This window comes from Podarcis erhardii (genome assembly GCF_964252035.2).
Source record: "Podarcis erhardii genome assembly, chromosome: 12".
NCBI classification, from domain to species: domain Eukaryota; kingdom Metazoa; phylum Chordata; class Lepidosauria; order Squamata; family Lacertidae; genus Podarcis; species Podarcis erhardii.
Genome location: NC_138513.1, coordinates 40,304,302 through 40,327,311, shown reverse-complemented (window position 1 = coordinate 40,327,311; position 23,010 = coordinate 40,304,302). Strand labels below are relative to the sequence as shown.

At 44.7% G+C, this 23,010-nt stretch overlaps 1 protein-coding gene across 1 annotated transcript in view; it reads left to right on the top strand.

The window, feature by feature from the left end:
- The window catches only part of LARS2 (leucyl-tRNA synthetase 2, mitochondrial), a 71,038-nt gene that overhangs the window by 18,923 nt on the left and 29,105 nt on the right, over nucleotides 1-23,010 (top strand). Inside the window, exons 8-14 of the mRNA XM_081882005.1 lie at nucleotides 6,585-6,692; nucleotides 7,083-7,242; nucleotides 11,274-11,378; nucleotides 13,393-13,508; nucleotides 15,079-15,362; nucleotides 18,663-18,761; nucleotides 20,319-20,456. Of these exons, the coding sequence (XP_081738131.1) occupies nucleotides 6,585-6,692; nucleotides 7,083-7,242; nucleotides 11,274-11,378; nucleotides 13,393-13,508; nucleotides 15,079-15,362; nucleotides 18,663-18,761; nucleotides 20,319-20,456 (1,010 nt within the window). The remainder of the gene's footprint in view (nucleotides 1-6,584; nucleotides 6,693-7,082; nucleotides 7,243-11,273; nucleotides 11,379-13,392; nucleotides 13,509-15,078; nucleotides 15,363-18,662; nucleotides 18,762-20,318; nucleotides 20,457-23,010) is intronic.

Here is a 23,010-nt window from a genome sequence, read left to right as displayed (position 1 = left end):
CTGTCTGATTACAGTTTGGCACTGCAGCAGCTAGTCATGAAATCTGTTCCCAGAGCAATATAAACTCATCTCTTTCCTTAATTTTTTTTTTTTTTTAAATCTGCATGTTTTAAGCCTTGTGAACCCATTAGTATTTTGAAGCACCATTTTAAAACACGGCTTGTCTTTTTCATGAATGGGTCACTCCTAGCCTCAGAATAGTCTGTGCAGTGTTCTGACTTCTTGACTCACCTTTTCACATAAAAGCTTGGTGTTGGCTGTGGCTTCTGCTTTTACATACCCCTGCCCGATGGTGTGGATTGCTCTGACATTCATTATTTTCATTTCTGAGAACAAATTATGACTTGCTGTTTCCTTTGCTCTCTTAGTAGATTATGTGAGTGCTTCTTACTGTTGATTTGCTCTTAATGTGTGCTAAATTCCATTGTAACCTTTAGCTACATCCTTATTTCTCCATCAGACTCATTTCCTTATAATAATAATAATAATAATAATTTATTATTTATACCCCGCCCATCTGGCTGGGCCTCCCCAGCCACTCTGGGCGGCTTCCAAAAGAATATTAAAATACTATGATACATCAAACATTAAAAGCATCCCTAAACAGGGCTGCCTTCAGATGTCTTCTAAAAGTCTGGTAGTTGTTGTTCTCTTTGACATCTGGTGGGAGGGCATTCCACAGGGAGGGCGCCACTACCGAGAAGGCCCTCTGCCTGGTTCCCTGTAACTTGACTTCTCGCAGTGAGGGAACCGCCAGAAGGCCCTCGGTGCTGGACCTCAGTGTCCGGGTAGAACGATGGGGGTGGAGACGCTCCTTCAGGTATACTGGACCGAGGCCGTTTAGGGCTTTAAAGGTCAGCACCAACACTTTGAATTGTGCTCGGAAACGTACTGGGAGCCAATGTAGGTCTTTCAAGACCGGTGTTATATGGTCTCGGCGGCCGCTCCCTGTCACCAGTCTGGCTGCTGCGTTCTGGATTAGTTGTAGTTTCCGGGTCACCTTCAAAGGTAGCCCCACGTAGAGTGCATTGCAGTAGTCCAAGCGGGAGATAACCAGAGCATGCACCACTCTGGCGAGGCAGTCCACAGGCAGATAGGGTCTCAGCCTGCGTACCAGATGGAGCTGGTACACAGCTGCCCTGGACACGGATTTAACTTGTGCCTCCATGGACAGCTGTGAGTCCAAAATGACTCCCAGGCTGCACACCTGGTCCTTCAGGGGCACAGGTACCGCATTCAGGACCAGGGAGTCCTCCACACCTGCCCGCCTCCTGTCCCCCAGAAACAGTACTTCTGTCTTGTCAGGATTCAATCTCAATCTGTTAGCCGCCATCCATCCTCCAACCGCCTCCAGACACTCACACAGGACTGTCACCGCCTTCACTGGTTCTGATTTGAAAGAGAGGTAGAGCTGGGTATCATCCGCATACTGATGAACACCCAGCCCAAACCCCCTGATGATCTCTCCCAGCGGCTGCATGTAGATGTTGAAAAGCATGGGGGAGAGGACAGAACCCTGAGGCACCCCACAAGTGAGAGCCCAGGGGTCTGAACACTCATCCCCCACCACCACTTTCTGAACACGGCCCAGGAGGAAGGAGCGGAACCACTGTATGACAGTGCCCCCAGCTCCCAGCCCCTCAAGACGGTCCAGAAGGATGTTATGGTCGATGGTATCAAACGCCGCTGAGAGATCCAGCAGAACCAGGAAACAGCTCTCACCTTTGTCCCTGGCCCGCCGGAGATCATCAACCAGTGCGACCAAGGCAGTTTCAGTCCCATGATGAGGCCTGAATCCCGACTGGAAGGGATCCAAATGGTCCGCTTCTTCCAGGCGTGCCTGGAGTTGTTCAGCAACCACTCGCTCAATCACCTTGCCCAAGAATGGAAGATTTGAGACTGGGCGATAGTTGGCCATCGTGGCCGCATCTAAAGATGGTTTTTTAAGAAGTGGTTTGATAACCGCCTCTTTCAGTGGGTCTGGGAAGGCTCCCTCACGGAGGGAAGCATTCACCACCCCACGAAGCCCATCACCCAGTCCTTCCCGGCTAGCTTTTATAAGCCAGGATGGGCAAGGATCAAGGAGACAGGTGGTTGGTTTCACTCGTCCAAGCAGCCTGTCCACATCCTCGGTGGTAACAGATTGGAATTGATCCCATGCAATTTGACTAGACAGGACTCTAGCACTCTCCCGCCCCGGCCCTGCTCCCACGGTGGCGTCTACCTCTTCCCGAATCTGAGCGACTTTATCTGCAAAAAACTTTGCAAAATCATTGCAGGAGATCATGTGGCCCGTACTGGGCCCCGATGTAGCAGGTGGTTCCGCTAAATTGCGGACCACCTGAAAAAGTCTCCTGCTGCTGTTTTCTGCAGATGCAATAGAGGCGGCGAAGAAAGTTTTCTTCGCCGTCGCTACCGCCACTTGGTAGGCTCGACATTGAGCTCTAACCTGTGTCCGGTCAGCTTCAGAATGAGTTATCCGCCACCGGCGCTCTAGCCGTCTCAACGATTGTTTCATTGCCCTCAGATCCGTGGAAAACCACGGGGCTCTCCGGGCTCCATGCAATCGGAGAGGGCGCTTCGGAGCCAAACAGTCAATAGCCCTGGTTAACTCCACATTCCAGCGGGCCACCAGGGAATCAACTGAAAGGCCATCAACATGGGATAAAGCATCCCCTACCACTCTCTGGAAACCATTTGGATCCATTAAGTGGCGGGGGCGGACCATCCGAATCGGTCCCACCTCCCTGCAGAGGGGAAGGGTCGCGGAGAAGTCCAGTTGCACCAGGAAGTGATCTGACCATGGCACTTCTTTTGTTTCACTTTTAGTTAGTGTCAGATCACCAACATCCGTAGAGGTAAACACCAGGTCCAAGGCATGTCCGCGGCTATGGGTTGGGCCAAACTTATTCAGGGACAGCCCCATGGAGGCCATGCTTTCCACGAAGTCCCGAGCGGCCCCTTGTAAGGTCGTGTCGGCATGGATATTAAAATCCCCTAGGACAACCAAACTAGGCGTCTCCAGGAGAACATCCGCCACGACCTGAAGCAGCTCGGGCAGGGAATCCTTGGTGCAGCGGGGAGGTCGGTACACCAAAAGGAATCCTGTACTGCCCCTATTGCCCAACTTCCAGAACATGCACTCAGAAAACTGGGTCTTCCCAATAGGACGCCTGGTGCAAACTAATGACTTCCTAAAAATCACTGCAACCCCCCCTCCCCGCCCACAAGGCCTGGGTTGCTGTGCGTAAGAGAAACCTGGTGGACAAGCAGCGGCAAGAACAGGCCCATCTGCTTCATTCAACCAAGTCTCTGTTACACATGCCAGGTCAAATCCTCCATCCATGATCAGGTCATGGATGGCAGTGGTCTTATGAATCATTGACCTGGCATTGCACAGCAGCACCTTCAGGTCATGTGGGTATCCCTTGCTGATTCTAGTATCCATCTGGTCAGGACCAGACCTGGAGGCAGGGATAGTCCTCAGACAACGACTAAACCTGCCTTCTCTGTAATGACATGGTCTGGTCTTAGCGTAACTCCTCCTCCTACCCGAGATCACTGAGATCGGTTGTCCCAACGCATCCCCCCCTGTGGAACATGCCGCAGCCATTTTGTTGGCTGGGACCCACTCCCCGGCAGCCCTGACCCCTCCCCTTAAAAACAAAATAAGGCATTAAAACAATAAAAACAAAACAAAAAAGAAACCCCAAAAAACAATACAAATAAAAAACTGTAAAAATTACAATCCATCAAAATCAAACAAATTCCCAACTAAACATCCATCCCACCCCCACCCCACCCCTGCATATACAATAATAATAATCACAATAATAATAATAATAAAGAAATAAAAAGGAAAAGGAAAATTTTAAAACATTTTAAAAAGAACTCTGCACCCCTCCGGATCCCCCTGGGCCGCAGCAGCAGTGACAGCAATCGTCCCTGTGAGGCCTGTCAGGCCCCGCCCCGGGCCAGATGGTGAGTGGCAGGAGGAGCAGGGCCCTCAGACACCCAGCAGGAGAGTCCTCCTGGGCAGCAGAGTCCAGCAGTCCTTATGGGCCTTCAGGCCCCGCCCCGGGCCAGATGGTGAGTGGCAGGAAGGAGCAGGGCCCTCAGACACCCAGCAGGAGAGTCCTCCTGGGCAGCAGAGCACAGCAGTCCTTATGGGCCTGTCAGGCCCCGCCCCGGGCCAGATGGTGAGTGGCAGGAGGAGCAGGGCCCTCAGACACCCAGCAGGAGAGTCCTCCTGGGCAGCAGAGTCCAGCAGTCCTTATGGGCCTGTCAGGCCCCGCCCCGGGCCAGATGGTGAGTGGCAGGAGGAGCAGGGCCCTCAGACACCCAGCAGGAGAGTCCTCCTGGGCAGCAGAGTCCAGCAGTCCTTATGGGCCTGTCAGGCCCCGCCCCGGGCCAGATGGTGAGTGGCAGGAGGAGCAGGGCCCTCAGACACCCAGCAGGAGAGTCCTCCTGGGCAGCAGAGCACAGCAGTCCTTATGGGCCTGTCAGGCCCCGCCCCGGGCCAGATGGTGAGTGGCAGGAGGAGCAGGGCCCTCAGACACCCAGCAGGAGAGTCCTCCTGGGCAGCAGAGTCCAGCAGTCCTTATGGGCCTGTCAGGCCCCGCCCCGGGCCAGATGGTGAGTGGCAGGAGGAGCAGGGCCCTCAGACACCCAGCAGGAGAGTCCTCCTGGGCAGCAGAGCACAGCAGTCCTTATGGGCCTGTCAGGCCCCGCCCCGGGCCAGATGGTGAGTGGCAGGAGGAGCAGGGCCCTCAGACACCCAGCAGGAGAGTCCTCCTGGGCAGCAGAGTCCAGCAGTCCTTATGGGCCTGTCAGGCCCCGCCCCGGGCCAGATGGTGAGTGGCAGGAGGAGCAGGGCCCTCAGACACCCAGCAGGAGAGTCCTCCTGGGCAGCAGAGCACAGCAGTCCTTATGGGCCTGTCAGGCCCCGCCCCGGGCCAGATGGTGAGTGGCAGGAGGAGCAGGGCCCTCAGAGAGTCCTTATATTGAATCTCTGCTCCTGTCATTTAGCTAGAATTTTATTTAGTGATTTGTGTGGGCTTACTAAGCTCTCACAAAGTATAATTTCTGCTTCTTTTCTTTCCACAAGATTGGATTGCGTGCCCATTCCATTAAATTTACCCCCAGCGGTCAACCAGGTGCAGACTGACTTTAGTGGCCAGTTTGGTGCTAGCATTAAAGAGCAGCCAATTGTCTATTTTTGAGGGGTTTTTTTCTTTTTAAATGCTATAGGGCAATGATAGCCTTACAGTTGTTATAGTGGTCACGGGTTATGGGAATTGGTGTCCTCCCGATCTTGAGGGGCTACATGGAGGCCGCCTCTGCTGTAAAGGGATGCCCCAAGCACCAAAAAGTCTTGGACCATATCTTTTGCTCTTCTTTTGCTTCTTTCATCATGTGTTTAATGTTGAATAGTGTCAGGACATTATTCAAATTCCTTATGCCTTTGTGCACATCATACATTTAAAGCACAGGCACCTGTTCCCCCAAGGAATCATGGGAACTGCAGTTCACACCACAGAGCAACAAATCCCATCATCCTTAACAAACTGCAGTTCCCATGATTATTGGGGGTTGGGTGTGGTTTAAATATATGATGTGTCTGGGATTATTATTATTTTTGTATTACTGACTGTATTCATGCAGTTTCTCACTGAAAATGTACAGTGGTACCTCGGGTTGCATATGCTTCAGCTTACAGACTCCGCTAACCCATAAATATTACCTCGGGTTAAGAACTTTGCTTCGGATTAAAAACTTTGGGGTGCAGCAGCAGCAAGAGGCCCCATTAGCTAAAGTGATGCTTCAGGTTAAGAACAGTTTCAGGTTAAGAATGGACCTCCAGAACGAATTAAGTACTTAACCCGAGGTACCACTGTACTGCATTTGAGTGACCCAGGACATATCTGTGTTATTTCAATGGTTTCACTGAAGGCTACAGGACTCAACTCATTTACCTGATCCTTGGCTTATTCCTTTTATTTAATGGGCTTGAGTTTGAACTGCTTTGCCTTTGTAAAAACTGCGCAAGGCTGGTGTGTTCCATATTTGTGGAGACTTTTTTGAGCAAGCACTTAGTTTCTTCAAACGTAGGATGGCCATCTATAGAGAAGAGCCAGGGTTGGGCAACCTTTTTTTCTGTTGAGGGTCACAGATAATCTGTCAGAGGTCACACGTTGACTATGAGTGAAGCCAGATCAAAAAAATACATGGACCCCTTTTTTCCTACCACCCTCTATCGTCTCTCCCTCTTTCTCCTCACCCTATAGGCTACTATGGGAGAAACAGATCACTTCTACCACAGGTCTGAACTGATAGTTTGCAGGCAGCTTTTGAAATTAGGCTGAAGACCATATGAGACCACAGATTGCTTTATAGCATACCATGCAAATTCTTGGTGTCATAAGTCAGGGGAAACAAAGCAAATCCCCCTTAAAAAAAAAGGAGTGGGAGAATATTCCTTCCTGTCAGGTGGAGAATGTGTGGAGGAAGAAGCAGAGACAGGATGGGGCAAACATCTTCCACCCACGTTTCAATGCCGACCATTTTCTCTGTTTTTGTTGCAGGCTTTGCTCGATGGTTTGTCAGATCTCCCCAAGTGGTATGGAATAAAGGAAATGCAAGCTCATTGGTTAGGAGACTGTGTTGGATGCTATTTTGAGTTCATGCTAAAGGTGAGCAAGTCCCTTCTTGGTGATGAGATATTCGTGCCATAATCTGCAGGAGACTGAAAACCATTAGGAGTAAAACTAGAAATGTTAGCAATTACCTGTGGGAGGTGGGTGCAAATGAAGGCTAGGGATCTTTTAGTCTGCAAGGCTGTTTTGCTCAGAACACATACCCCTGAAACCGTAAGTGACATTGGCGTGGGGCATGCAGAGACACGGCTGGATTGGCTGTGTGACTGAATTCGCCATTGTATCCTCAGATGTGGACTGTGGCCTTTGGAACTGATTCTGAAAAATGTCTGTAGAATTCATAAATGCAAGCTGGGGCCTGCAAGTGAAAATTGTGCATGTTGCTCTGGAGGAAATTGCAGTAACCCTTTGCCTGTCTTTTGTCAGACTAATAATAACCCTACAGGAGAGACGATATCAGCCTATGCATGCACACCGGAAGCCATTTATGGTGCATCCCATTTACATATCTTGCCTAATCATAGACTGTTACATGGAAATAGCTGTTTAAAGGAAATCTTCCGGAAGGAGCTTGTCCCAGGAAAAGGTGAATCTTTCTTTCTTTCTTTCTTTCTTTCTTTCTTTCTTTCTTTCTTTCTTCTGGTAGTGCTTGATTTACTAAGACTAGGCAGTTGCTTGTGGAGCTTAACATGGTCAGGCTTGTGCAAAACAATTCACATGTAATATTTTTTAAACATTGCAGCATGCCTTTTAAACATGGCAGCAGCCTGATCTTCTCTGTAAAGATAAGTTGCTTTGACTGAGAAACCAGACTAGAATCCAAGGCCCTTATTGGATTAGTACCTTGTAGCAAGTGAAAACTGCTGAACCACCAAACTACAGAATTTCATTCCAGGAAAACAACAAAGTATTGTGACACCTGAATATTAAGAAATTGCTGTGGTGTAAGGGTCCCCCCCCCCCGTAGAGTCCACTTCAACATATGTATAGTTTCAGTTTACAGGGGTTTGTGTGTGTGTGTGTGTGTGTATTAGCTTATGCACACATTCATGCATGCATGAGAAAAGCTTTGTGTAATGGTTCTAGGGGTTGCTCGTGCGTAAGTTGCCGCCACTCCTGGCTAGGTTGCCTGGTTGAACCCTTTCTGTCTGGACAGCCTCTCATCCGTGGCTGTCTCAGTTGCTGGCAGAATCCGTCAGTGGGCGTTTCTTGAACTTCTTCCAGCAAAGAAGTTCTTTGATGGCAAGTCTCCTCCTACTCTCCCTGCGTGGAGGTCTTCTGCGCAAGGAGGGTGTGGGCAGCGGAGGACCTGCGCTCTCCCCGCTGGTCTCCGGTGAGGAGTCCTGGAGCCTCCTCTCCGATTCCCCCATCTGCCCCCCTTCTCCACTGGTGTTATGCTGCTTTCCTTCCCCAGCAGATGGGCTGCCTCTCTCCCTACTGGGACCCTCTCCGGCATCCCTCTGGAGACTTCCCTCTACCTCTGGCTCTGATGGCAGTTCCCTGACACTTTGCAAACAGCAAAATCAAATGGCCGTTACATACAAGACATACAGTTCTGGGCCAATTCAGTATAAAGCTGAAATATATATAAACTGAGCATAATGACCATTTGCAACAGGAGCAAAACAGCAACACGGTCATCCTAGTTTTGCTCTGTTAATTAACACTTGCAATGGGAGAGGAGACCATTGTCTGAATTCAATGGAATCACACTTCTTGACAAATTCTAATGCAGGAATTGTATTCTGGAGTCTCCATTTGAAGTTTTATTTGTTGAAGAACGTAGCTCCTTCGGTGGTGCCCAAGGGCAGCAGATACCGTGCTAGCGGCTTTTTGCCCCCTCTGGCAAATTGGCACGTAGTGTAAGGTCTGACAATCAAGAATCCCTGACTTCAGATTTGCAGCACCCTACAGTGTACAATGAGGCAGTGTGTGGCAGTAGCGAAAAATGCAAATTTAATGCTTGAAAATAAGATGGCTAGTATAATAATGCCTTTGTGTGAATTATTGGTGCCCCTGCATTTGAAATGCTGTGCACACTTGCAGTTGCCCCATCGTGAAAAGTACATTGTAAGGCTAGAAAAGATGAAGAGTAAGCAGCCAGAACAGTTAGGGGGCTGGATCACCAGCTCTGTGAGGTTTTTGTTCCCCATTTAAAGACTTGCTAAAAGAGAAGACACTGAGAGCCAGTGTGGTGTAGTAGTTAAGAGCGGTGGACTCGTAATCTGGTGAACCGGGTTCGATTCCCCGCTCCTCCACATGCAGCTGCTGGGTGACCTTGGGCCAGTCACACTTATTTGAAGTCTCTCAGCCCCACTCACCTCACAGAGTGTTTGTTGTGGGGGAGGAAGGGAAAGGAGAATGTTAGCCGCTTTGAGACTCCTGAAGGGGAGTGATAAAGCGGATATCAAATCCAAACTCTTTTTTCTTCTTCTTCTTAAAAGTGTATAAAATTATGCACTACTGTATTGGAGAAAGAAGAGGGAGGGTGGGCATAGTCTTCTTCAGCCTATGATAATATTAGAACTTTGGACCATGCAGTGAACTTGATTAGGAATAGCTGGGGGACACAGGAAAGGAAGTGCTTTTTAACCCATAATTAATCCACTGTCACAGGATGCTGACTATTGGCTTAGATCCCTTGGGGGGGGGGTGCAGACGTTCATGAAAGAGAAATTTATTGGCAACTGTTGGCAAAGTAGAGCCTCCATTTGCAGAGGCAGTATACCACCAAATACCACTTGCTGGGGAGCCAAGACTGTTGCCATTGTGCTCTGCTTGTGGGCTTCGCAGAAGCATCTGGCCAGTCTCTGTTGGGAAATGGCATGCTGGACCAGATTCAGCTTTGGCTATCGTATTGTGGTTCTTGGGCCTTGGCTGAAAGGGGTTGCAACCTTCCTCTCTATTAGGAAATAGAGAGAGAAAATAGGAATAATAAATATTAGAGTGCTAAGAAGATCGGAAGAAATTTAAAGACTATTTGAATAAATATTGTAATATTAAAGATATGTAATCACTTGAAAGAATCAATTAGGACTAGGATTAAATTGGGATTAAATAAATAAATGAGAAAATGTAAGATAAGAAAAGTTAGGAAATACTATTATAACTGCGATATTGTTTTAGGAAATAATGATATTGGAAACTGCTATATGTAATTACTAAGAAACTCAGATGGAAGAGATTTGAGGAAGTCAAGTAATATGTTTATCAAGATGGATTTTGAGTAATTAATTAAGTTTCGGTTTATGTGGTGATTTGATGTATTTTATGTTTTATGTTTTTTTCTTTTTTTCATTTTTCGTTTCATTCTTTTTTTTCATTATTGTTGGGGTTTTTTCTTCTATGTTTATGTATGGAAAATAATAAATATTATTTTAAAAAAAATAAATAAATATTAGAGTGCATGCTTGTCTAAACAAGATGATCAGTAGTAACTGAACAAGAGAATCTTACTTCTGAGTATTTTTTTGTCCACTTTATCTCTTGGCAGCAAGGGTGGGCTCAATTAATAATAATAATAATAATAATAATAATAACAACAAATTCATTACTTAAACCCTGCCCATCTGGCCACGACTCCTCAGCCACTCTGGGCAGCTCCCAACAGAATATTAAAATCACAATAAAACATCAAACATTAAAAACTTCCCTAAACAGGGCTGCCTTCAGATGTCTTCTAAAAGTCAGATAGTTGTTTGTTTCCTTGACATCTGATGGGAGGGCGTTCCACAGGACGGCTGCCACCACCGAGAAGGCCCTCTGCCTGGTTCCCTGTAACCTCACTTCTTGCAGGGAGGGAACCGCCAGAAGGTCCTCGGAGCTGAACCTCAGTGTCCGGGCTGGACGGTGGGGGTGGAGACGCTCCTTCAGGTATACTGGGTTGAGGTCATTTAGGGCTTTAAAAGTCAGCACCAACACTTTGAATTGTGCTTGGAGAGGGGTACACCCCCCCCCCCCAGAGGGCAACTGGATCCAGGAAGACTGGGAGATGGCCATCACACTCCTGTTGGCTGGAATAGAGCATTGTACAGTACCCTTTTATCACGTAGAAGTAAAAAGGGCATAGAATAGCAGCACCTAGTGAGAGACCACAGAATTGCATTTCATTGAGAGAGAAATTGCAAATGCCAGCTAGTGATCGAACATAGAATGAGATCTCTTTAAACCAAAGAACAGCAGACAATTCGGCAAAACAAAAAGAGACAATCTTTCAAAAATGGCATAAGAGGGAAAGCTTTCCAGTATAATGACAAAATATATGCTGCCTTTTACATTTTGTTTTTGTTTTTGCTTTTATTTAGATAATCATTTCCTTGCACAAATATTTCATGTATTCTTGGAGAATGGTAATTGTTTTTTCAGGGGGTGGGATAATTGAAGCGTGAGGTTCACATTGGGAGAGAAATCTTTCAAAAGTGCAAGAAGCTTTGTTTCCATCAGAAACTAATTAAATTCAGAATTATTGCTATTGATTCTAGCAGACTAAGACCGGATCTTCAAGGGCTGTTTCATTAGGTTTTTAGTAGCACAAGAGAGCAGCAGTCTCTCTTAGCAGTAAGTGAACACTCTTGGCACAATGTTCCTATTATTATGATCTTTGCTTTTTTTTTGTAGAGTCTCTTACTTCAGTGACAGCTCTGAACTTGCTCACCAGTCAAGAGATTCCTGTAGTCATTTCCGCCAAATCTGAATTTGAAGGCTCTGTCGGTACTAAAATAGGTGAGTACAGGAAACATATTGAACAAATAAGGCTTACGTAGCTGAAACTGTAAAAATGGTTGTATCTGGGTTCTAGAAGCATCCATGGAAGGGAAAATAAAGGTTGATGTATTAAGCACTGCTAGGGTTGCCAGAGTCAAAGCTGGTAAACAGTCATATACTTTAAATTTCCCATGCAGCTGCTTCTGCCTGTTTTTCTGCTCCTGATTTGAAGGTTTGCAGCTCTAGAATTTGCTACCACAAGATGTAGATTAGCCACCAACTTGGATGCCTTTAACAGGGATTAGACAAATGGGAGATAACGCTATCATGGGGAAAATGAGTTTCGGCATGCCCCTAAATGTCGCCTGCTGGAGACTGAGAGGGCTATTGTGCTCATGGCTTGCTGGTGGGCTTCCCAGCCGAATCTAGTTGGCCACTGGGAAATGAGATGCTAGACTAGAGAGCCTTTTGTCTGATTGAGCAAGGCTGTTGTTCTGACTGTTCACCAGCTTTCAGTCGGGCAACCCAAAGTACTTGAGACACATGTTTTTTTATCATTCAGAGCAATATTACCCAAACTTGGGCCTCCAGCTGTTTTTGGACTACAGTTCCCATCATTCCTGACTTCTGTTCCTGCTGGCAAGGGATCATGGGAGTTGTATTCCAACAACAATTGGAGAGCCACGTTTGGGAAACACTGATTTATAGTGTATGCCGTCCACCTGATATAATTGGTGTCCTGTATAAAAGATTAGCTTGGTATGTGTCTTGAATTCATTTCATAAACTTCCAAGTTGATTTCTTTTCAGTGAAATGGTAAAACAATGCTTTTCCATTTTTAAACAACAATCATCTAAACTTGTTAACCTTTCCCCTCTATTTATTGTTGTTTTCCAGCTTTTGACATACACAAGAATGTAATTTGAAGCTTTGAGCCATTAGTTAAAATAGGGGTGGGGAAACCTGTGATAATCCAGATGTTTCTGGACTGTGGTTCATATCATCCTTGAGCTTTGGCCACAATTTCCAAGGCTAATGACAGTAAGAGCCCCCTAACATATGGATGGCCACAAGCTCCCCTTGAATTAAAATGTTATATTCAAAATGTAAAGTAATAGAATTAAATTAATCAGTACCCAAACATCAACATTAATTCTGATTTTGATGACAGAGATCCAAAAACTCACAGAAGTGTTTTGCCCTAGGAGGTGTGGGTTTTGGATTTTATTTCATTTTTAAAAACATCTCACTGCCCCCTGCAGTATCACAAATGTCTTTGAAGCTCCCCTCATTTTCCAAAGCATATTTGCCATACAGCATGGGGAGCTGCTCTGTCAGAAAGATGCATCTAACCCACCTTCCTTCATCTCTCAGAAGTAATGTCACCATGCTTCTTTAGATCTAGCCTTTGCTTTGCAGTAAGAGAAAACCTTGCAAATAAATGCGTTGAGATTTATTTCGCTGCAGGAATTTAAAGTTCCAGTGCTGGCTAATATGGAAACCAGGGTGAGAAAAGAGAGGCTGCATCTTGGAAAATATAGAGCCAAGATGTCAATGACAAATTAATTTTATCAATATGTATTGAATTGAATCGGCCAAGGGCTATAGAGTTGAATGCAGAGAATATTGTTCTAATGGAAGAGGAATTGGGAGTCAGTTTAGATACATTTTGATTTGGAAGGTTGATTTGTAGGCTGAAAGGAATAGAGAAACATAGGTTGAAGAGGCTGAAAGTATATGCAAGAAGTATATACTGTATTTTTCATGTATAAGACGCCCCCTATTTTTGTGGCAACAACAAATCACCAGTCCACCCTTGGCACTATCCGTGTATATGACGCCCCCTAATTTTTGACATTATCTTTTGGGGGGGAACATAGTCTTCTACATGGGAAAATACGGTAGTTAGCAATGCTGCCTGAAGTCTGAATCAGAAAGCTATTTGATTGCATTTTCATTTAAAAAACCCAAAGGTGTGAATCTTATTTGAAATCTGTTTAAGAAACGCTTTCATTTTATTTTCCCTTCCAAGGAATCCCTTGCATTAAACCAGATGATGCTGAAGTTGCTAGGAATTTGGGTCTGTCGTTTGAGGAAGTAATTGAAACGCTGCCAGATGGTTCAGAGAGACTGATCAACTCCAGAGAGGTTAGTGTACTCCTGTGAGTCTCAACCTTCTCATCCCCACTCCTCCATGGGAACAAATGACAACCTTAAAACTCACACACAAACATGTAACCAGGTATTTGATTTTTACATGTTAGGCAATTATTAAAATGTGCAAAACAGAAAATGAAAGTGTGAAATTAATATAGATGCAGACATACATGGTTTGGTTTAAATCCTTCAGGCTAATGCACTTCCTTTTTTTTCTTTTCTTTTTTTATTAAAGATTTTCTTGATTTACAAAGGCTAATGCACTTCCAAACTCTGCAGGGTGTAGGAACGTAGGTTCTGGCACTGCATGGATTCTGCTTCATTTAGTTGGCACCAGAGAAAGAACTGAGCCAGATCTGGCGGCTTCCACTGCTGGCTTTTATCATAGTCATCTGATATGTACTAATAGAAGATAGTGATTAGTATGAAAATACTAAACTCTGCTTTAGCACTACATGTATGAGCTAGAATGAGCCTGAGCAAAGCCTTGGTCTTGCAGACTTTCTCCTGCTGCATAGATGGGACCAGGACTTCTGCCACATGCATCCTAAAATACTTTTCTAAAATCCAGGTTTCTTCTTATGTACAAAAATGTTTTGCTGGGACGTGGGTGGTGCTGTGGGTTAAACCACAGAGCCTAGGGCTTGCCGATCAGAAGGTCAGCGGCTTGAATCCCCGTGACGGAGTGAGCTCCCGTTGCTCGGTCCCTGCTCCTGCCAACCTAGCAGTTCCAAAGCAGGTCAAAGTGCAAGTAGATAAATAGGTACCGCTCCGGCGGGAAGGTAAACGGCGTTTCTGTGCGCTGCTCTGGTTCGCCAGAAGCGGCTTAGTCGTGCTGGCCACATGACCCGGAAGCTGTATGCCAGCTCCCTCGGCCAGTAAAGAGAGATGAGCGCCGCAACCCCAGAGTCGGCCACGACTGGACCTAATGGTCAGGGGTCCCTTTACCTTTACTTACAAACATGTTTAAAACAATCTCTTTAAGTTGCAAAGCAATACAGCTTCATAGTATCGCTTCTCAGCCACTTGCCCAACAGAGACTTACTGTACTTTTATTTTTAAAACCTGTTTAGTGCAGGACCAGAAACAAATTGAAACAATTGCTCTAGGGCAGTCATGTCCAAACTGGTCGATCGTGATCTACCAGTCGATCGCTGTGTGTCCCTGGTTGATCTTAGCTGATCACCCCCCCCCCAATAAAAAGCTCAATAGTAGATCACTGCCAGTTTTTTATAGTGGGAGTAGATCGCAGTCTCTTGGGGGTTGGAGATCCTTGCTCTAGGAGATTAAAATAATTGTTCCAGGAAATTCACCTGAAAATGCACACCAGACCACCATGCCCAAATCCAACAGAGCAGCTGCCAGGAGTGGCCTGATCATTAGACTGCCGGGAACTGAGGCTCGAACAGAAGATGAAAATGGAGAAAATTTGAGAGACTATTAGGACTTTGGATAGAATTCCATTCTCTTGACTATGGGTGGTGGGACATATACATATACCATTACTGTGACTACCGTTGCAGTGAGAACATTGGAATACACCAACATCTGTCGTTCACAGTTCACAGGTATGAGTAGACAACAAGCGTTAAATGCCATCACTCAACAAGCCAAAAATAAAGGAGTAGGAGGACACTTAACAAGCAGTAAATTGAAAGATTGGCTGATCTCGCGGCAGCGTTATTGGGGGACGCCTATTCCAATCATCCACTGCCAGAGTTGCGGTCCTCTTCCTGTCCCTTACAAAGACTTACCTGTGCAATTGCCCATTGTCACATCCTTTACCGGAAAGGGCGGCTCGCTTTTGGCTTCTGCTTCACACTGGGTAAACTGCTTGTGTCCGAGGTGAGTGCACATTTTCTTTACAGCTTCTGGTCAGTGATTTGGCTGGAAGAGGAGTAAATTTTGTTTCATTTTTTTTTATTATTACGGTTAAACATTTGATTGATGCTGTGGCTTCTGGTTTTCTTTAAAAAAAAAAAAAGAGAGAGAACAGAAAACTAAAGCTTAATGTCCTACAAATCTGACTATCTCACCCCAGTGTACCTTTGTGCTATTACTTCCCAAAGCATTGCCTTCTGTGAAAGTGGAGAGCAGTCTCAGGTTCTTTCTATTCACCAGTTCTTTTTATGCAGAAAAAAGATCTTAACTGCAAAAGGCTGTGTGTCTGTTTCTTCTTACTGCTGAGCTCAGTCATTAGAGGAACAGGGTTTTTCTTTGGAGGGAAGGCGTTGTCTTCCTCTTTATAGCAAGGTTAGCTGTATTACTATTGGAAACGGAGTTAAGGCAAGCTCTGTGGGCTGTTTTTCGTTGGGAAATGGGGAGATCTTAGTTCACTTCTCTTGCATGAGTCTGGTGCCAGGGCTGCTTCACGTATTTCTTCTTTTAAGTGTGAGGGCAAGGAGGGGTATCATTTGTTTTTATTTGCTGCAAGTAAAGGGATCAGGAATCTGCTGCTCTGTGTACCAAAAGATTATTTTACTGGAAAATGGTAAAGTGTAAAGTCACCTAGGATCGCGGCTTTTGGTTTAGATCTGAGCTTCTTGTTGTTTATGTCAGGCAGCTATTTGTATTAGAAAGGAGTTTTATGCAGGCCAGATTTAAGCCTTTTGTTTGCTTGGTTCAACAGAATCTAATTCAGATTTGCAGAATTATATTTTCATTAGGGAAACTAGATCTGTATTCTCCAGGGTCTGGTGGATGGCTAATGCTTGGTGGAAAGGATCTGAATTTATCCGTATCCTTGAGAGACTGTTTCCTCATCATGCGTATAATGGAACATTGCTCTCAGCAGAGTTGACATGATGAATTCTCTATTGTTAGGCTGCCTTGTTGGAGTTGTTAAGTGATCTCAAGTCATTCACACTTCAGAATATAGAAGCAGTAAACCTGTCACTTTCTCTGGACATTCGAGAGCTAGTGAATAGATTATTTTTGGTAGTGAGGTACCTCAGTGCTGTGACTCAGAAAGACTCATTCCATTTTGTTGCTGTTGCAAAAGGCAAATCTCAGCCAAGAAATTCCTCTTAATAAATGTCTCACTTTGGAATGGAGCCAGAAGTACAGTCGTACCTTGGAAGTCAAACAGCTTAGTTCCTGAACGTTTTGGCTCCCGAATTTCATAAACCTGGAAGTGACTGTTCCAGTTTGCAAACTATTTTTGGAAGCCGAACGTCCGACAGGGATTCCGCGGCTTCCGATTGGCTGCAGGAGCTTCCTGCAGCCAAGCAGAAGCCAGGCTTTGGTTTTCGAACGTTTGGGAAGTCGAATGGACACGGATTCCCTTTGACTTCCAAGGTACAACTGTAATTCCTTTTTTAAAATGTACGAAAAGGTGTCACTTGGTGATTCCTGTGTTCAGCAATGTCTAGGGATTAAGAATTGGAAATTGATTTCAATGCCACGTTCAACTTAGGCCATTTTGAGATGATGATAATAATGAGCAGTTACTTTGAGCACCTGCCTTTTCTAACCACTCCATGCTTATCTACAAAAGAATCACATGAAGTTGACATACTAGTTTTTGTGCACTTCTTGCTTTTTACATGGTGAAGCCTTCAAACTTGTCATTCCCCACCCTCCATCTTGGTTTTTTGTATTTGTGTGTGCATGTGCGCACACACATACACATGTAATCTTTTAGCAACCATGTTCAACCCACATGCTTTTGGGAAAGAGGATTGCCCAGAAAGGATTCATACAAATGGAGAGACAAACATATAAGATACTATGCCCTGGCTACACATCCATCTGAAAGCTACAAGAATCAAATGTTGGCTTTCTTCTCTGCCTACAGATGACTATCTCACTCACCCAGCATTTTATTAATCAATAAAGCCCAAAATTCTGTAACTGTGCAAGTAGTCTCTTGTTTAGTCCAGTGGATCTTGGAATCAAAGAAACATAGAATTGTAGAGTTGAAAGGGACTCCGTGGGTCATATAGTCCAGCCCACTGAAATGTGGGACTCTCAACTGCATCATACATGACAGATGGCCATCCAACTTCTGCTTTAAAATCTCCAAGGAAGTAGAGACCACCACTTCTCATGGGAGTCTATTCCACTGTCAAACACTGTCAGAAGGCTCTTTCTGAAGTTTAGTTGGAATCTCCTTTCTTGGAAGCCATTAATTTGGGTCCTACCCTCCAAAGCAGGAGAAAACAAGCTTGCTCCATTCTCCATGTGACAGCCCTTTAGATTTTTGAATATGTCTATCCAATTTACCAGGCTAAACATAAGCTGGGACTTAAAGGAAAAAGAGAGCCATCTGCTCAGTATTTTGAATGAGCTTAAACCAGACTAAGTTTGTTGGTGTGACTTAAAATACTTCATCCGGATCCAAACTAATTATCGGTGTATTGTAAATCTACACACAAGTTTATATCCTTATAAAATGATAGCAAATCTTGAGTAATAGCATTTATGTTCCACGTTTTACTGTTGTAAAAGGCTTCAGTGAACACTCAGCTGGGAGCAAGCATCCACCCATTCTCAGAGGAATAGATTTCTGCTATTCCTTTTGAGGTTTCGGGGATCCTACAGTGTAATGCTGGTAAAAGGCATAAAGTACCTTGGTGCTTGGGAAATCTGGAGGGCTGACAGTAGTTTGAAAGAATAAGAGATCACTGAATTGACTCTTGAAAGGTTCGTTCATTTATGACTCATTCATGCAAGTTGTAAGATTTAGGACCAATTTGAATTCCTATCCGTTCAGATTAACGGGGGGTTGCTGGATTTGACAGTAGGAATGAATGAATCTACCCATTTTGGTTTTTCATTTTTCCAGTTTTAAGTTCATTTCATCAGATGCAAGAATTTAGAGAGAGAGAGAGAGAGAGAGAGAGAGAGAGAAGGTGTTACTGGCTTATTCACATTTCTGATTTCTCACTTCTAATAAGATTTGCAAAGCAGAGACTTGTAGATCTCGCCTCTGCTGGGATCTGTGAGCTCTGACTTTGCATGCCCACTTATAAGCTTGGCTTATACAACAAGTGAGCATCGCAGATCTGTAGCTTGCAAATTGGCTGTTAATGCGGCTTCAGTCTCATAAGGGACATCATAAAAAAAAATCGTGCAAACAAAGCTCCCCAGATGGCTAGCTTTTATCTCTGCAGAACCCTAATAATTATAATTTGTGTTCCTCAGGTGCAAGCAGCCTGCAAAAAGGGAAACGGACACCATGGATACATTTGTTGATTCAGCTTGGTATTACTTAAGGTACACTGATCCTCATAATTCTGAGAGGTAAGTAATTTAGGCAGCCTGCATTCAAGCAGGCTGGTATGTAATCTTATAAACTGGTCCCGTTATTCATAGCTCAACTTGGAAGGAGTGGCAAGGCTCTCCTGTAGATAATCCTTAAGTTCATACTGAACACAATAAAAAGATGATTGCTATGAGGGGTCTGTTTTTGTTCTGCCAGTGGTGCCCTTTCCCCAGTATACAAAGGAGTTAGCCTGTTGGTTGTTTTTAAATTGCACCACTTAGCTCATCTTCTGACATGGTGCAGTCCTCTCACCACCTCAGAATGCAGTGTATTTGAAACCACCTTCTTGTCAAAACCTCCCAGGATCTAAAGAGCTCATCATCTGTATATTTTTGCAAGTGTTTTTTCTTCCTGTCTGTCTGTTCATAGGTTTGGAATGTCTCTCAAGTTATCGTTGCCAAATTTGGCATGAGGGTTCCCAAGGTGGGGCAGCATTTTTCTTCCGTGTTGGGACACCGGCCCCTATTTTGAATCAAGATGGTCAACCGAAATATGATTTTGCCAGTTTTTTGCCATAGGTTCAGCTGCCTCTTGAGGTATCATCACCAAACGTTGTCTATGTTTGGACACTAGGCACCATTTTGAATCAAAATGGCAGACCAGAGTAATCCTAGTTAAACATTGGCTCCCTCCACAGATTGATTTCATCATGGGTCAGATTGGAGTTGGTGCGCGTGCAGCCCTAAAACTTTCAAATTACACTATCCATTTAAAAATCAACGCCTTGTTTTGGGGATGGATTTTAGAGTCATAGCTATCTCACTGTACACCTGCAGGAATGTTAAGAGCAGGAATCAGAGTCCATTCAGTTAAGTCTAGAGTTAACCTGTTTAGAGGGTTTATCACACGTCTACTGTTTAAACAGTTGTGTTTGTTTCATTCAGAGTAGAACTTTTACATTACAACAGCTTTGTAGTTTTAAGCACATAAAGGTATTCCTACGTGACCTCACTGATTGTAAACCTCTTGTTGGTCGGATATACAAACCTGAATAACCCCAACAGATTGTAAACAGATAAAAACATTAGCAGGATCATTGTAATAACCTGCAGTTTCACAAGAGTATATATTTACAGTAGATAATTAAATGAGCAAGTTAAATGAATCTGGATATGCAGAAGATACTAAAAAAATAATAATTAAGGAACCACAGAAAGAGGGGGAAGAAAGTCAAATTTTGAAATGTTAAATTGATTGTAAAAGTAATGAAATGTGTAAACTTGGAAAGTATAAATAAAAACTTAAAAAAACAGAGCTATCTGATACCCTTTGCTGTCATTCAATTGCACCTAAGCAATACGAAGATTTGATTTTATCATGAAGTGTTGTTTGGATTACTACAGCCACTGAATCTTTAGGATGGATTTTGTTTTAATATAATGAAGTCATGTTGCCCCCTGCTGGTAGCATCCAAATGTTTGCTCCTGTAAGCCAGTCAAATCCATTTGTATTGATTCTTACTAATTGGAATCATTCTAACTTTCCTTGGTCAGCTATGCTTCTTCTCATTACGCATTGGTTGTTTTCTCTATTAGACCTTTTCATAAAGACTTGGCAGATCACTGGATGCCTGTCGACCTGTACATTGGAGGAAAGGAGCATGCAGTTATGCATTTATACTATGCCAGATTCTTCAGCCATTTTTGCCATAATCAGAAGATGACTAAACACAGGTAAGTGCGAGAACAGTGGCAGGCTTAAGTGTAATAAAAGCTTGCAGGGGAAGCAAGGGCACTTGTATACAACACTTCTCATTGTATTTAGGCTTTGTACACCTGGTAGATTTTCTGAGAACTGATGGTAGTAGTATTACAGAGCTGCCAGTACCCATTTTTCGGTATTGCAGTAGTCTCTAGTCAAACTGGTTTTGCAGATTTCTATAGGGCTTCAGGGGACGCGGATGGTGCTGTGGGTTAAACCACAGAGCCTAGGACTTGTCGATCAGAAGGTCGGCGGTTCGAATCCCCGCAGCAGGATGAGCTCCCATTGCTCGGTCCCTGCTCCTGCCAACCTAGCAGTTCAAAAGCACGTCAAAGTGCAAGTAGATAAATAGGTACCGCTCCGGCGGGAAGGTAAACGGCATTTCCGTGTGCTGCTCTGGTTCGCCAGAAGCGGCTTAGTCATGCTGGCTACATGACCTGGAAGCTGTACGCTGGCTCCCTTGGCCAATAAAGCGAGATGAGCACCGCAACCCCAGAGTCGTCCACTACTGGTCCTAATGGTCAGGGGTACCTTTACCTTTATACGGCTTCAGACAGCACCTGCAAAATAACGGCAACAAAAACCAGTTAGCTCCCAACAGCACTTTCAGGATTACTGGAGAAAAGAAACATGCATCTCAGTGTAACTGTTCCAAGACCCCATAGCTAGTGTCTGTAATTGCCTCCCATCCTCAGATACTGCCACGGAGCAGGTTTTCACCTATTTTAAAGGGTTTTTTGGAAAAAATATGTACCGTATTTTTTGTCCCATAACACTCACTTTTTTCCTCCTAGAAAGTAAGGGGAAATGTCTGTGCGTGTTATGGAGCGAATGCCTGCGGGTGGCGGGGGGGATCTGCTGCAGTCATGAGCAGAGGATCCATGGTTCCCCTTCCTTCCCTCCTCCGTGGTTACAAAGCATGGATCCACATGGATCCTCAGGATTTTTGCATTGGGCTACTCCAAACTCACTGTCAGATCACATGTCTGTGGCCACAGCATGAACCACAAAAATCATAAATCCACTATTTCGTTTAGAATTTTTTTTTCTTGTTTTCCTCCTCTAAAAACTACGTGCGTCTTATGGTCTGGTGCGTGTTATAGAGCGAAAAATACGGTAAGTACTGGCAGAGAGCACTCACGCAGGGGTTCTGTTCCTGGTCCCCACGTGCATCGGTGGAGCCTTATAGGCTTCCTCACCCCATTATGCCCCTACACCCTCTGTTCTGCCTTCTTCCGGGTCCAAAAGCACCTGCGCATCAGCGATCACATGTCAGTTGGATGCTCCTGAAATCGTTGCCACCTGTAATGCTTTCTTCCTTATTGCAATCATGTTACCAGGTCTGTATCATGTGACTGATTCTGAATTGGGGTGTTTTCTGTTTCTCTTTAAAAAATAATGAGACGTACTTTTTGGTCCTTCCTTTCCCCCTCCCCGGAGTATTTTTCAATTCATATCCTACACAATGGGGCGGACTTTGCCTGAGGCCCAGTCATTGTTGCAGTGAAGCTATTTTAATTGAGGTGATTTTGGCAATAGAAGAAGGAGGCCAGGAGCGTGTGGAGTAGCAGAGCACTATGAACTGGGGAATAGATAGATAGATAGATAGATAGATAGATAGATAGATAGAGGTCCAAGAATGACTGCTTAAAGAAATAATGGAATCGTACATTGCACTACAGTATGGATAATATCTCAGAATAAAACTGGAAGCAAGCTCTTCCCAGTATGTGATCTACAAAAGCAGCTAGTTTGTGCTTCTACATGTGGCCATGAGAGGGTGCTGTTACTGTTGGTGAATAACTGAGCAATAAATTTAGGATAGATGTTGTAGAAGGTAGAGTTCATTGTGACTAAGCACTGCTTGCTTTTCAGATTTTTGCAGGCTCTTCTTAGGCACATGTTCCTTCTGTTTCTCCCTCCCAAATCTCCCATACAAAAAAGATCTGCTTTCTTTTTTTTTTTTTTTTTTTTGTTACTCCCATACATGGTAAAATATTTTGTGCTTCTAACCAGCATCTGCCCCTGCAAACAAACATGAGCCGAAATCTCATCTTGTATCAACAAGGGAACTTTTGTGAATTAACACTATGTCATCAAACATAAACGTTCCCTGAAAAATTACCTCTGACCAGGAGACTTGCCCATTTCCTCCCCCCCCCAATGCTTTTCTTAAGTTGCCTTTCCCATGTATGGTAAAGTGTGGCCGTTTCAGACAAACGCATTTTTAGTGGAGAGGAACCTTTGCAATGGGTGAGCTGCTGTCCTTAAGCAGACCACATCTGGAATGCTGTGTCTAGTTCTGGGCACAAGTCAAGAAGGATATTGACAAGCTGGAACGTGTGGAGAGGAGGGCAACCAAGATGATCAAGGGTCTGGAAACCAAGCCTTATGAGGAACGGTTGAGGGAGCTGGGCATGTATAGCCTGGAAAAGAGAAGACTGAGAAGGAGATATGATTGTTGTTGTTTAGTCGTTTAGTTGTGTCCAACTCTTCGTGACCCCATGGACCAGAGGACGCCAGACA